General features: G+C 39.2%; 1 protein-coding gene across 2 annotated transcripts; it reads right to left on the bottom strand.

The window, feature by feature from the left end:
- Positions 1-9,449: 9,449 nt before the first annotated feature.
- On the bottom strand, positions 9,450-13,141 carry LOC147438593 (scarecrow-like protein 14). 2 transcript variants are annotated; one of them, XM_086484652.1, is made up of 3 exons: positions 12,732-13,141; positions 9,991-12,616; positions 9,450-9,742 (listed from the first exon to the last, which is right to left on the bottom strand). In XM_086484652.1, the coding sequence occupies exon 2, from the start codon at positions 12,486-12,488 to the stop codon at positions 10,374-10,376; it is 2,115 nt and encodes a 704-aa protein (XP_086340778.1). In that variant the 5' UTR covers positions 12,489-12,616; positions 12,732-13,141; the 3' UTR covers positions 9,450-9,742; positions 9,991-10,373. The 2 variants fall into 2 exon arrangements, with proteins under 2 accessions (XP_086340778.1, XP_086340779.1); XM_086484653.1 differs by lacking the exon at positions 12,732-13,141 and having other exon boundaries at positions 9,991-12,247; positions 12,357-12,512.
- Between the last annotated feature and the right edge of the window lie 379 nt (positions 13,142-13,520).

The following is a 13,520-nucleotide window of genomic DNA, read 5'->3' as shown; positions in this document are numbered from 1 at the left end:
AAGACCTTTTGGAGGGGGACCGGCTCCAAGAAAATTCGGTCCTCATCAAGTTGTCAATCTTAATCGTGGTATTCTCTTTGAATTATGTGCATGATTTTAGTGTTTAATGTGTATTTGTGTAAAGAAATCATCCGGGTATAACCTATAGTGTCCTTTTTAATCTCTCTCTTAAAGAAAATTCTCTCTTTTCATATGTTGAACTTCCCCTGAATCTAAAGTAAATATTAGATTCTTTGACATCGGCATCAGAGCCGAGGTTTCTCTTTTCTTGCCTAAGAAGAGAGGTCATTGAGTAATGTATGAAAGGTTGGGTTTTTTCCTTGCAATAGGATAAGTGGGATTGGGATTTATTATTTCAGTTGGCATGCGTGTTTATTACAGGGTATGGGGGATACCATCCCCGATACCATCGGGAATTATGGACTTAATAATGGAGTCTTTTGGGACTTTTTGCAGCTTAACCATTATTGAGCAATTAGCTATCCGATAAGAACCGATGCCAGCTTAGCACTGTTAAACCCACTCCACTACTCTTTGCAATTAATAATATTCTAAGCCACGAGTGTAGTTACTCAAGTGCTTATTTTTTAGGGTAGTAGCCAAAGTTTTGGAAGTGCCAAGGAAAGAGCTAGCATACACATACAAGGAAGTTTAATCATGGAACAACACAATCAAGAGAATGTCATTAATATTGACAACTTAGATCTTGCTCATGTTATACCATTTGATGATGGTTGTAGAGTATTCAACTACCTTGTTGACAAGTTACAAGAAGCAATGGGAAATCGTATTTTTCAAGCAAAGGTTCAAAGCCAAATTGAAGCCCTTCAAGTTCCACCAAGTGCACAAAGAAGAGAGAGTTCCTGCAAGGCCTCCTAGTGTGACCCCCAAAAGAGGAATCTCTTTGGGTAATGAAGAGGAGATACCAAAAGAACCTCTAAGGCCATCTATTCAAGAAGAAGAAGCACGTCCTAAATTTTCAAGGGAGAGTTATGAAAGAGACACCCCTCCTACCTTTGAAAGTGATGTTGCCCCAAGAAGATGGCGGGCATTGCGGTCACCTAGTAGGGAGAAAGAAATCCAAGCAAGATTAAGCAAGAAATCGGTCACCATCTTTGCTTTCTTCTTCCTCTTCCTCCTCATCATCACCATCTTCTGACATGGAGGACAACAAATTGCCACCCAAGAGAGAGAAGAGTAGGGGTAAACAGAGGAGTTATGCGGCATGAAAGAGGTCACAAAAGCTGAAAAATGTTAGGAGGAAGGAAAGAACATCACTTTCCTTATTATGATGGAACCTTTGGAGCTAGTAATAAAGTGTTGGCTTTTAACCAACAATCTGACACGGCTTTTGGAGATGAAGATTTCTCGGAATCTTCAAAGCTCCAAATTGTTTCCATGCATTTCCAAATAGTCGCCATGTCAATGATGGGCAAGCCTACATGCTCAAGGTGAAGCTCCAAAAACATGGAAAGCTCTGAGGATTGCTATTATGAAGAAATTCCTTACAAGTGATGCCAAAGCCAAAGTCCTCACGGAATGGCAAAGCTTGAAAATGTCCCCATAAGAGTCTATTTAAAAGTATATGGATAAGTTTTGGGAGTTACATCTCAAAGCCAAACTTTGCAAAACAAAAGCAATAATTTTGTGCTAGCCTAACTGAGGAGATGCGTGAGTATGTGTAACTCGCAAAGACCTAAAACTATCTCAACGGTCATACATCACACTATGGCGCCTCAAGGATTAAATTTCAACAAGGGATTAAGAAGGGCTCAAAGCCAACCGAAAGTAAGAAAATAGTTGAGCCAAAAGGGGAAGAACAATGTGACGCAAAATTCTCCCAAGGCTAACAACAACAACAACGGCAACAAAGGAAAGGTGAAGGAAAAAGGCTATAAAGATAAAAACAAACTTTCACTTGGTGTGAATAATATAAACACTTCATAGAAAATTTCTCATTCATAGTAGGACCATTGTATAATTTCACTAAAAAGAATATTAAATTTGTATGGACTGCAAGAGAGAATGAATATTAAAGGCAAAGCTTACCTAGCAACCTGTGGTAGCATTACAAGACTTTTAGAAGCCTTTTGAAGTCTAGTGTGATACTTGTGGACAATGCATTGGAGACATTTTTCTTCAAGAAGGGAATTCCATAGCATAAAAAAGTGGGAGATAGATGACCAAGAAAATAATTCAGGCATCTATGAAAAAGAACAGTTATCTATCTTACATGCCCTAGATGTATGAAAGTATTATCTCCTAGGAACTCCATTTATTTTGCACATAGATCATCAAAGTCTTAAATAATTTTTTTTGCAAACTAAGAGTCGATGTCCCCTATGTTCTTAATATATTAGAGAAATTAAGTGCTAGTTTGTTTCTCTCCTAGTCCAACTAGATTGTGTGAGAACAAACTCTTTGTCTAAATAAAAGCAAAGGAGAACGTGGGCTCTTTCACTTTTCTTCAAATAGAAAATAAAGAAACCTAGAATCTTGGAGAGATTTTAGTTCCAAATTCTCATTGGTTGATCATAGTACTAACTCCTTAATACAAAGAAAATGGAAAGTATTAGTGGGGTTCTATTTTCTAGGGTGTTGTCCCCTTTATATTGCTAATATCATAACATGATTGTGTGACCACAATGTTGCAAATTTTATTAAATACTACTAATTCCCCTAGTGCATAGTAGGACTCGCCTCTAAATTAAGCAAATGAGGTGGGCAAACACTCTTTCAAAGTTTAACTTTCATATTTCCCACATAAGTGGAAAGCAGAGGAATCCCTATCCCTGAGAAAATACTTCCAAGCGAACAAGAAACCGAGCGAATATATGCAATTAGAAAATAGCAGATCAACATTGCAATAGTTCAAATATTGAACATAGAGTAGAAAAATGAAGCAGCCGCATCTTAATTTTTTCTAACAAAAGAATCATATGCCCAGATCTAACTCATTGGCACATACTCTAATACCTACTCAAAATCTAGATATTCTCCCGTACACCAGGGCTCATCATAGGACCAAAAAACACATAAAATGCAAAACCTTCACACCCAAAGGCACGGCTATAGGGACCGTCATAGTTTGACAAAAAACCCACAGTGACAATTCACACGAAATACAAAAACTTCACATAGAGCGCACATCTTGATCTAATGTTGCATGTTTGGTCATACTCCACCAAGAGCTTGAAACAGCTCCACCTTTGTCAAAGCTGCTTGGTGGGATTTGAGAGATTTGTAGCATTGGATGTTAGAATTGAAATTCATGTCGTGTTGTTTTCATATGGTTCTTGTCATGTTTTAATAGAAACTTTTTGAGTTAATGTTCTAATATTTTGAGTCGTGAATGAGAAGTATTCACAAATGAGAAGTATTCACTCTTTGAAACAATTTGGTTAAATTTTAAATCCTCATGTGAGGTGTCTTAAAGGGATAATGGTTTGTTTTGAAATATTGATCCATGTGCAAAGGAAGGTCTGTCCTAAATCAAAGAGATCAATGGGAAATCCTATGTTATGGATCTACTTAAAGCCTATGCTACAAAAGTAGATCAAAGAGATCAATGGGAAAAATACTTACCCTTACTAGAGTATGCGTACAATAACATTGTTCATACTTCTGTAGGAAAGGCTCCCTTTGAGGTAATTGAAGGAAGACCCAAGCTTCCATTGATATTCAAGACACTTGGGAAGCTATTTGCTATTGAGATGATTATAGTAGAGACTTTAAAGAATCTTTTCAAAAGATTAAGGAAACTATATTCATCACCCAACACGAGCAAAAATCTACTGCTGATAAGCATAGACGAGTCTTGACCTTTAAATAAAATGATTGGGTATTGCTCAAGTTTTTAGAAGCATATTTAAGCGACGCTACGAGCAAGGGAACACAAGAACGCCCAACGGGTCACCAAAAATATTATGCTAACTTAGCAAAAAGATATTATGGTCCATTTTAAATTCTTAAGCCTATTAATGAAACAACTTACAAGTTAAGGTTACCAAGTATCTAGATCATTCATAATGCCTTTCATGTGAGCCTTTTGAAACTCTATAAGGGCGAGCCACCCAAGGAATCATTGATTGAAGAACCACATGAATTTGAAGTTCAAGAAGAGATCTTGCAACCAAAGAGCATCCTATGAGGTTTTAACAAGTGATAAGACTATTCGACGATATCTTGTCAAATTTAAAAATTATCCTTTTGAAGATGCAAGGTGGATGCAAGACATTCAGCTAATGGATAATATAAACCTTATAAATACTTACAATGACTCCTATCAAAGATAAGAAGTAAGTATGAACAAGTATGTTTTATAAAGAATGTTTTCTTGTTTTGACTCTAATATTTATTTAATTGTTCATAAGTTTTAAGCGTATGCACACTATGAATCACTCTTACAACAACTTAGTCTCTCAAGCATCTAGTAGACCTTGCCAATCTACTAGGGCTAAGTAAAGACATGCTTGCAACAGCTAAGCCTTCCAAGCACCAAATGGAGTTAATCAGCATTGTGGAAGAGTGTCGACCTGTAAAAAGGGATCCTCTACCCAAAGTAACAGGACTAGCTATTACTTTTTTTTTCTACCCCATAGTCGAGGATGACTATGATTTCAAGGTAGAGGTAATGTCATGAAAATTAATTTCTAACCTTTTAAAAGTATTTTCCATCTTAATTTGACCATTTAAGTTCAGGAAAAAAAAAAGAACAAGTGAAGTTGATTAAGTGCTTATGGACCAGTCCGATCAAAGACTTGGGACCAAAAGGGCGAAGTCCATAAAAGAGAAAGGGTAATTGTTATTTGGTTATCTCAGTCATACGTACAGGTCAAGGGAGGATTAATATATCCTCAGAAGCCATGATTTAAGGTACAAGACAAAGGAGATGACCTAGAGCAATTATAGAAGTCTAAAAATAGAAAGTAGTTGTCCTAAGTTCAAGTCATTAAAATAAATCTTTAGACTCCAAGTATGAAATCTAGAAAGTTTTAAAGTGAAATTCTAACTTGTCACAAATTGTCTAAATTTAGCAGATCTAAAGCATGCATTAGTTTCACATTAAGTGTTCACTTCTCATTGGTTAAGTTGTGTATGCATTCTAATTGAAGATTAGCTACAAATTTTAATGAGCATATAAGCATGAAAGGATCATTCGAATTTTTTCTCTCTTGTTTCTCTCACATACACACTCTCAAGTGCCCAAGTTGGAAAAGCAAGCTCTTTCTCTCCCTCTCTCAATCTTTAATATGGTATTCTCCTTGAATTATGTGCATGATTTAAGTTTTTAATGTGTGATTGTGTAAAGAAATCAGCACGGCACAACCTATAGCCTCCTCTTTAATCTCTCGCTTAAAGAAAAATCTCTCCTTTCATGTGCTAAAATTCCACTGAATCTAAAGTAAATGTTAGATTCTGTGATTATTTATCCATTTCCTTTTGGATGAAAGGAAGAAGTAAAATCTAGTACCAAGCCTTTCAAACAAAGTGGCCCAAAAAGCATTGCAAAAAATTTGAATCTCAATTGGAAATCATTAACTTTAGCAAATCATACTATGAAGACGTAAATTTGAGAAACAAAAGTATAACTTAATGTGATGTTAGTGTTTTTTTGCAAGGATTGAAATATGATTTCTTAAAAAAAATGATCAATAGTATTTTAAATCATATCATTCATATAAAGAGTAAGTGAAAAACCAATATCAAAATCCATTGACATATGTTCCCAATGCCTTTTTGGAAATGGGCAAAAGACCTAATTTCTTACATGTGGCAAACTTAACCTTCTAATACACCAAACAAGTTTCAATATACTTTTTCACATCAAGGAACATAGTAGGCCAAAAGAAATCATGACACAACTTCTATCATGTAGCAACAAAACCTATATGGCTAACATACAATGGTTTATGCAAGTCTTCAATGATCATGAGACAAAATTGTTAACATAAAGCTTTTGCTTAAAATACAAAATTTATCTTGAACGGTGTTCTTTAAAAATGAATGTATATCATACTCAGTTTGTAGCAGCAAAACCTGTATTGCTAACATACGATGGTTTATGCAATTCTTCAATGATTATGAGAGGAAATTGTTACCACAAAGCTTTTGCTTAAAATACAAAATTTATCTTGAATGGTGTTCTCTAAAAATGAATGTATACCATGCTCAATCATGTGCAACCATGTGGTTTTGAAATTATGAGTTGATGCTAATGTATCATGCATGATGCAAATTATGTACTTTTTAAGGTAGACAAATTGTTAGTATAGGGTCTTCTACTCAAAACATCAACCACAACATTTTCTTTCATGGGTTTGTATTGGATGTAGTTTAAAAATTTTGAATAAAAGAAGCCCACTTAATGTTTTTGAAGAAAAATACAAATTGAGGGAGCAAATATTTGATGCTTTGTTGATTCATTTTTATAAAAAAATCAGAACCCATTAAATGATGTTTCCAAATTTTAAATGCATGAACCACAGCTGTCAATTCCTTGTAATAAGTGTTGTACTTAGTATCAGATAGTGTAAAATTTTGACTTTCAAAAGCAACACATGTACCTTTGCCACTCGCATTAATGACCACAACAAAGAATGGACGAGAGAAATATGATAATTTCAAAACAGGTACAATGGTCAATGAATGCTTGAAAATATCAATCATGCAAGTTAGTCCAAACATATGGTGTGATTTTCTTCAAAAGCAAGGTGAGATAATGTGCCTTGTATGAAAGATTATTTGTGATAAACTTTATATAAGAACTATATAACAAGCGCACATACTGGCTTGCATACCCACAAAAAAAGATTCTAACATCGTAGGAACATTCCCAAGAGACCCCATCGATCTATCCGAGACCTATTACTCTAGAACGAGAACGGGGTAACCAATCTATCACACTTTAGAGAGAGAGAGAGAGAGAGAGAGAGAGAGAGAGAGAGAACTTTACTTTTGAAGTTGGATCTTAAAATCTTTGCCAACTTTGGAAGCCTCAAGGTTTTTAATGCAACTCTCTTGCTCATGAGACATGCATATCTAAACTTGCTTGAGTTTTCTTTAGTTGGCATCGATTTATCCTTGGTTTTTTCTTTCCACGGCTTCTTTGGGCAAATAGTATCCTGTTCTACATAAGATCGTGCTCTTTGCCAAATTTTGTCAATTCATGTTGATAAAAGGGAGGATTGTGTTAAGATGATGAATATGATAGAAGTATTCTCATGCCCTCATATCACTCTGAGAGAGAGAGAGAGAGAGAGAGAGAGAGAGAGAGAGAGAGTCTATTGGTGAGGGCTCAAACTCTTGAACTTGCAAGGAATATTGTGCATGCACGGAAGGGACTTCCCCAATGCACCACCTTACATCAAAGGGAGTGGGAGCTAAACTGGATAGCAACTCAAGCATGTATGGATAAATGTGGTCTCCTCCCTTAGGAAAAAACATGCTTTTGTGGTAATGAGGGTGGTGTAATGCATAAAGCACGAGCCTCTACCACTTTCCCATGTTGTGATAGATTAGCATCTTTGTGTATTTGGGGGGTGGGGGGGGGGGGGGGGGGGGGGGGAAGAAGAGCACTTTAAAGTCGCACGAAATTATCCCAAGACATTAAAGATCTATCCTACGAGGAGAGTTGAACTCGAGACCTGTTATTCAAAAGAGAGAGAGAGAGAGAGAGAGAGAGAGAGAGACTCTAGCCTATCTTGTGAGTAGCATGCAAAAACACAAACATAAGACAATCTTCACACTCTTTTCTTGTTAAATTTTTCGAAGTGACTGTATTTTAGTCATGCCATCCCATACCTAGGTTTTGTTCATTTTGGACCAACCTCTCCAACAAATTAACATTGTTTAGGGGATAATAGGATACATATAGAGGATGTCCTTGGCCGCAACCTCAAAGTTTCAGCTTTACTTCTGAGCTGCAACTTTCAAAATGTCGCCCTCCACCACTTACGAGAAAATAATTTCTTTTTCCCATAAGCATTAACAGAGTGTCCTTTCTAAAGAAGAAACATATATCAATAGCCTAGCCAATGTAGCTAACTTCTCTTCAAATCCAATTTCATAGATCCATTAAACAGCCCTCTAAAATCATTCACCATAAGGTCACAGTCTTCAAACTGTTTTTTAAGGCTTCAAAAGAGGGCAGTACTTCTAAAGAACGCACTGATAGATATTCAGCTCTCTATTTTTTCACAGCTAATTTAGTTAGACAATCGGGACTTATTTAGAAATTCAAGCAATTAACCAAGAATTTGGAGTACAATGCCCAAATTTCGACCTTCAAAATTAAGGTCAACCAAAAATATAGTCACAATTTTCAGTCTCAACACAGCTTTGCACTATGAATGAGGACATGGGAGCAATTGCCTTCGGACAATCTCAAAATGACTAAGTACCTTGAGGATTGTTCACTTGTCCACACAAGGCAGATACCCATTTCTGTATGAAGAGAGGCTTTAGTACCTCAAAGAAAAATGAAGTTAAGCATGGCCCATCTTGCCTTGCATTTCAATAAACATGATGGAGGAAGATCTAAGGCACCCTCCTGCAACCCTTCACCACCAAACTCACCAAACAATAACATGCTACACGGGCGTGTGCAACAAACTCACCAAACAATAACATGCTACAGGGGAGTGTGCAACAAACTTTTCCTCGGGTGGAGCGTCCCATCATTTTACATTCATAATGTACATACACATTTATGCACACACATTGCATGCAAACAACAAACAGAGAATGTACACACAGATTGCATACAAACATCGAAAAGAGGCTCCCCTCTTCATTTTGCCGGTGCTTGGTAGCACACCTGCATGGATTCCACTGAATTACTTCTACCTCTGAAGAAGAAACTTTCACTAGCAACTTGATGGTTTTGGCCCTGTTAAGCCATTAAGACTTGAGCTTTGATAAATGCAAGTGTCAAGAGTTGTTGAGCTAATTATAATAACCGCAAAAAGACTTGACATAGATATAAAGTGATGGTGCTAGTCCTTCGTCAAGTCCAGTCTTTTGAACTTACACCAAAGATCGAACACCTCAAAGAACACTTGCTACAGTATTTCTCAAAATAAGAGATCTCATATTCCCATAAGTCTGTCTTTGCACTGAAAATATTTCAAGCTTAAAGCCGGAAAAACAGTCCCTACATTCACATTCTAGCCTTATCCTTGCCTGAATAGCACTATAATTTACATTGTGAGGGATGATCCCCAATGACAACATGAAACATGACATCAAAAAATGGTATCCCAATTTGCCAAAAGGTGTTAAGAGTGGGTGAAGCAATTGGTGCTCTGAGGGGGGGGGGGGGGGGGGGGGGCAAAGAGACCCAAGTTCCATTCTCAATGGCAAACCAGAAATACCCAAAAAGGAACCACACATGCCCAAACCCACTATAGAGTTCAATTGCTGGATTGTAGACACAAGACCAACTTGCTTCCCTTCTCCACAGATGCTTGAAGAGCATTCACCTTTCTTGTGAAGGGGTTTGTGAGAGGGTGTAGAAAAACGGTAGCCGAAGCACCTGAACTTGCAGCTGCTCGATAGAGCACATTGATCCACTTTGGCGAGGAACAGCACCTTAATGTACATTCACTCATTCATAAAAACGAGAAACTCAGTCTGGTAAAATTCGGGTTATATGGTACCTCCCAAAGCAACAAGCCACACACAGTACCTGCTTCTGCGCCATTTCCAGCAATGATCGCCTTCTCAAGGTTACCGAGAGCACCTGCAGAACAATCTACCTTAGCATGGAAATTGAGAGAGACATTAGGCGAGTGTTTCAAACAGTTCGCAAGGAGTTTACTTATGAAAAATATCATCTACAAAATCACACCCCAACACACTTACAGAGAGTAACCATAGTTTCCAGTGCTCACAAAACCAACACAAAAGAGCTGAGAACCGCATCATGCTAGTTTTATCCAAGCTCAAACATGCACATGATCGCGAGAAAGGACTTGGCTACTAACTAACCTCCATTGCTGGTCACAGCATCTTGAAACCTAATGCCACTGGTTGAAAGAAGCTATCGGGAAGTCACATGAGTCATGTGCTCTCATTGTTCCCACTTCCATCATGCAGGCTTCACGCATTGCTTGAACGGCTGAAAAGAGACTCAATAGATCTTTTGTGCCGATGGTGGAAACAGGTGGATCCACATGGGTTCAGACGTTTGAGGCAAGTGACCTGTTTGCATCCCCTCAATCCCAAGTCATTCCAAGAGCTCGTACTTAGTAAGCCTCCAGTTTTTTACTACAACATACACCACAAGTAGGAGACTAGACACAAAGCTTTTGAAAAGGCCACCACTTGCTTTAATACATCACTTTATGTATCTGCCTTCCCTTATGTTTCAATTATGATACAGACTCTTCTGCAGAAGCATTCCATGTTGACATGGCATGTAACATCCGGCCCTTCCAGCCCATCAAAAGATACTGACTCTCTTCCCCAGCTGTGTATTCTTTATGCCAGGATTCCAGCATAAGCTGCACATTATCTTTGATTTCCTTGTCTAAAGGCAACTGCTTGAAACCAACCTCTTCAGTCACTGCTTGCCAATGTTTGTATTTATCTATTCGATCAACCGCGTCTGCACCCTCGCATGCCACTATATTCAAAATGGCCTTTCCCAGAATCTCCCCCTCAAAAACGAAGCGATCAATCTTCCCTGTCTCAATAAAAGTGTTGAGCATGTCAAATACACTCTCAAAATGAAAGAGCGCTTCCCTGAAGCGCCTTGTGAAGAATGGAGTGCTGTAAGAACCAGTAATAATCCCTTGAATGTACACATCTGGATTGAGGTCACGTCCTTGCTTCAAAAGCTTTGACCGCACAGCAGGAGAATCGAAAGTTTCATCCATCACGTAGCGAAGCAAGGATGCAGAGATAACCACTAAAACTTCGCCCGCTTCCCTATACGGCCTCACAAAATCCTGCATACACAGATCTTCTCGAACACCAGCCCATGCTGTGTATACAAATGGCACTCCACATGAGGCAGCATAGTCCGATAGCTGTCGACCAGTCTTTTGAACAGCCTCCAAAACAACATCACTTTGAGCCGACGCCATGGAATAATGAGGGAACCCAAGCCCTATCAAATGTACTTGAGGTGGACCTCCGGGCCGAGAAGCAAGAGCTTTGATGAGGGAAGGATATTTGAAACCATCCACCTGAAGTTCCAAAATATGCAGCTTGGACGCTCCTCTCGCAACATTCAGTATAGTCTGATTTATAAAATAATGATAGGCTTTGACAAAACGGCACGATGCCATATACATATAAGTGGCCCTCAAAATTTCTGCAGATGAAGGATGCCGTCCAAGTAAGCCCTTGTAAAGGGGCCAACCAGTACCTGAAAATCGAGCTTCCATGGCCTCTGCAAAGTAATATGCATGCCGCTCTGCACCATTTCCATGACGGTTTGCATGCTGCTTCACTTTCTTCAGTATCTCAACAGCCCTTTTCAAATTGTTCAAGCCCACTGCCTGTGCACACTGAAGTAGCAAATCATTCAAATCTACGCACTCCCTATCAGTATCTCTGCTGGATTTTACCCTCGCACCACCCTTCTTGTGTGACAATGAACCTTCTTTTCTAGGCTTCAAAACCTGCCCTGTCTTCTCTAGCTTGGGTGGCTTTTGATGGTGCAATCTGACATTAACATCATCCTGGCTTTCTGCCTGCATGGGTGAATAAGGTGTCCCTTTTCCAAGGTTCACATTCAGCTGCTCATTTCCAAAAAATGAAGCCTTCATTGATCTATTTGACAGGGCACCACCAACGAGACTCATCTCAGAAGCTAGACTTGTGGCCATCGAGGCACGATGCAATCGATCATCATCCGGTTGTCGGAGCTGTAGTTGCAGTTGTGAGTAGTTGGGTGTACTATGATGACTAACAGGGCCCCGCAAGCTGTTCAAGAGCAGCTCATTTCTGAATCTTTCAGGGAAGCTTGTGATAGAGAGCTGTTGGTCCGGCTCTTGGTAGCTTATAGCACCAGCCTGCGCTGCCTCGGGAGATAATTCCGAGGCCTGCACTGCCTCGGGTGATAATGCCAAAGGCGACTCCAAAGCCTGAGGTGACACAGGACCCCTTCCTTCAACTTGTAGAGCTAGAGAAGGGGAATCTTCCTTTAATAGAGCTGCCATCTCAAATGCCTTTGCCTGGTAAGCACTTAATTCAACAGGATCAATGACCTGAGAATCATCATCCTCTGCAAGAATGTCTGAAATGTAACATAGGGCAGGGTCAGCAAGTGGCTCATGTCGATACGTGTCATCATGCCAAAGGAGTTGAGTCTTGACCGCATTGAAAGGGGAAAAGCGGGAGTTTACATTGCGGTCTCGGGCATCTATCTCCGTCTTTGCTTGTTGAAATATTTCTTGCAAGACTGCACAGAAGTCGGGGTTCTGGAATCCACCGGATGCTGCACCAGGGGGATGCAACCGAGGGCCCTGGTTTTCCATTCTTCTCAGGACCTCTGATGAATCTTTGTACTCACAAAAATAGAGAATCTAAGGACCTCTGATGAAACCTTGTACTCACAGAATAAGATTTTCTGTTTTCGTTCTAGCACCTCAAGCTAGATATTTTCCTGAAAATTAAACAGGAACCCAAGAAGAAGGGCTTACTTAGGAATGCACAAACTCTTGACATTTGACTCTTTGCCGAAAAAATTTGTGACAAAATGAAATAATGGGGACACCTACCTAAGCAATTCTTCCAGAAAGCACTGCGTCGCCAGCAGCAATGCAGCAGCAATGTCAGCACGAGCATGTACCCACACTCGCAATCACATAAATTAAGGGACGGGAGGGAGATCTAATGCTTTGGAGGCAGCACCCACGCAGACAAGCAGAGCTAATGGAGGTAAAGATGGGCCACAAACCCTAATCACAGATAGCAAGTTGCCAAGTTCCTAGAAAAGGGCAAAGCGAAAGCTTACGCACTACACACAGAAGAGAAAGACAAGCAGACAGAAACACACCGAGCACAAGCGGAGGTGGAAACTTGAAAAGTGGAGGTCCGAGGAGCTGCTGACGATGAGGACGATGAACAAGTGACAGAAAAACAGCGTAGTTCGGCTACTTTTGTCTAGAACTCCCACACACGTTTGACTCTCAGTACCTAGGCTAGTACATGTTTCTGCCCAAAGGGCTAAGGCACATAGTGATGTGTTCTCTTTTTTGTTAGTAAAAAATCTCGTATCTATTTTAAACAAGTGAAAGAGTCAGGACCACGGCTAGAAAAATACAATTTCCCTAACCGCAGGAAATAAGGGCAAACTTGAAAGTCTACGGGTTTTTTGGTCAAAAATTTGAAGCTTTTGCCAGTATTTACACTAAAACTTGTGTAAATTTGCCAGTTTTCTTCAAGGCAAGCTCAAAATCCCGGGCAAGCTCAAAATCCAACCGGGATTTAATAATTGTAGTCGATTAAAATACATTGTACCCCGGTTTTTTTCTAACACTGGTTAGGACGGCTTTCAAAAACAATAA

The sequence above is a fragment of the Adiantum capillus-veneris genome, chromosome 16 (assembly GCF_014529385.1).
Source record: "Adiantum capillus-veneris isolate H3 chromosome 16, ASM1452938v2, whole genome shotgun sequence".
Lineage (NCBI taxonomy): Eukaryota > Viridiplantae > Streptophyta > Polypodiopsida > Polypodiales > Pteridaceae > Adiantum > Adiantum capillus-veneris.
The sequence above is the reverse complement of the archived record's forward strand: the minus strand, read 5'-3'. Positions and strand labels throughout refer to the sequence as shown.

Excerpts from the sequence above, each read along its gene's own strand:
- LOC147438593 (XM_086484652.1), bottom strand. The coding sequence starts at position 12,488 with ATGGAAAACCAGGGCCCTCGGTTGCATCCCCCTGGTGCAGCATCCGGT.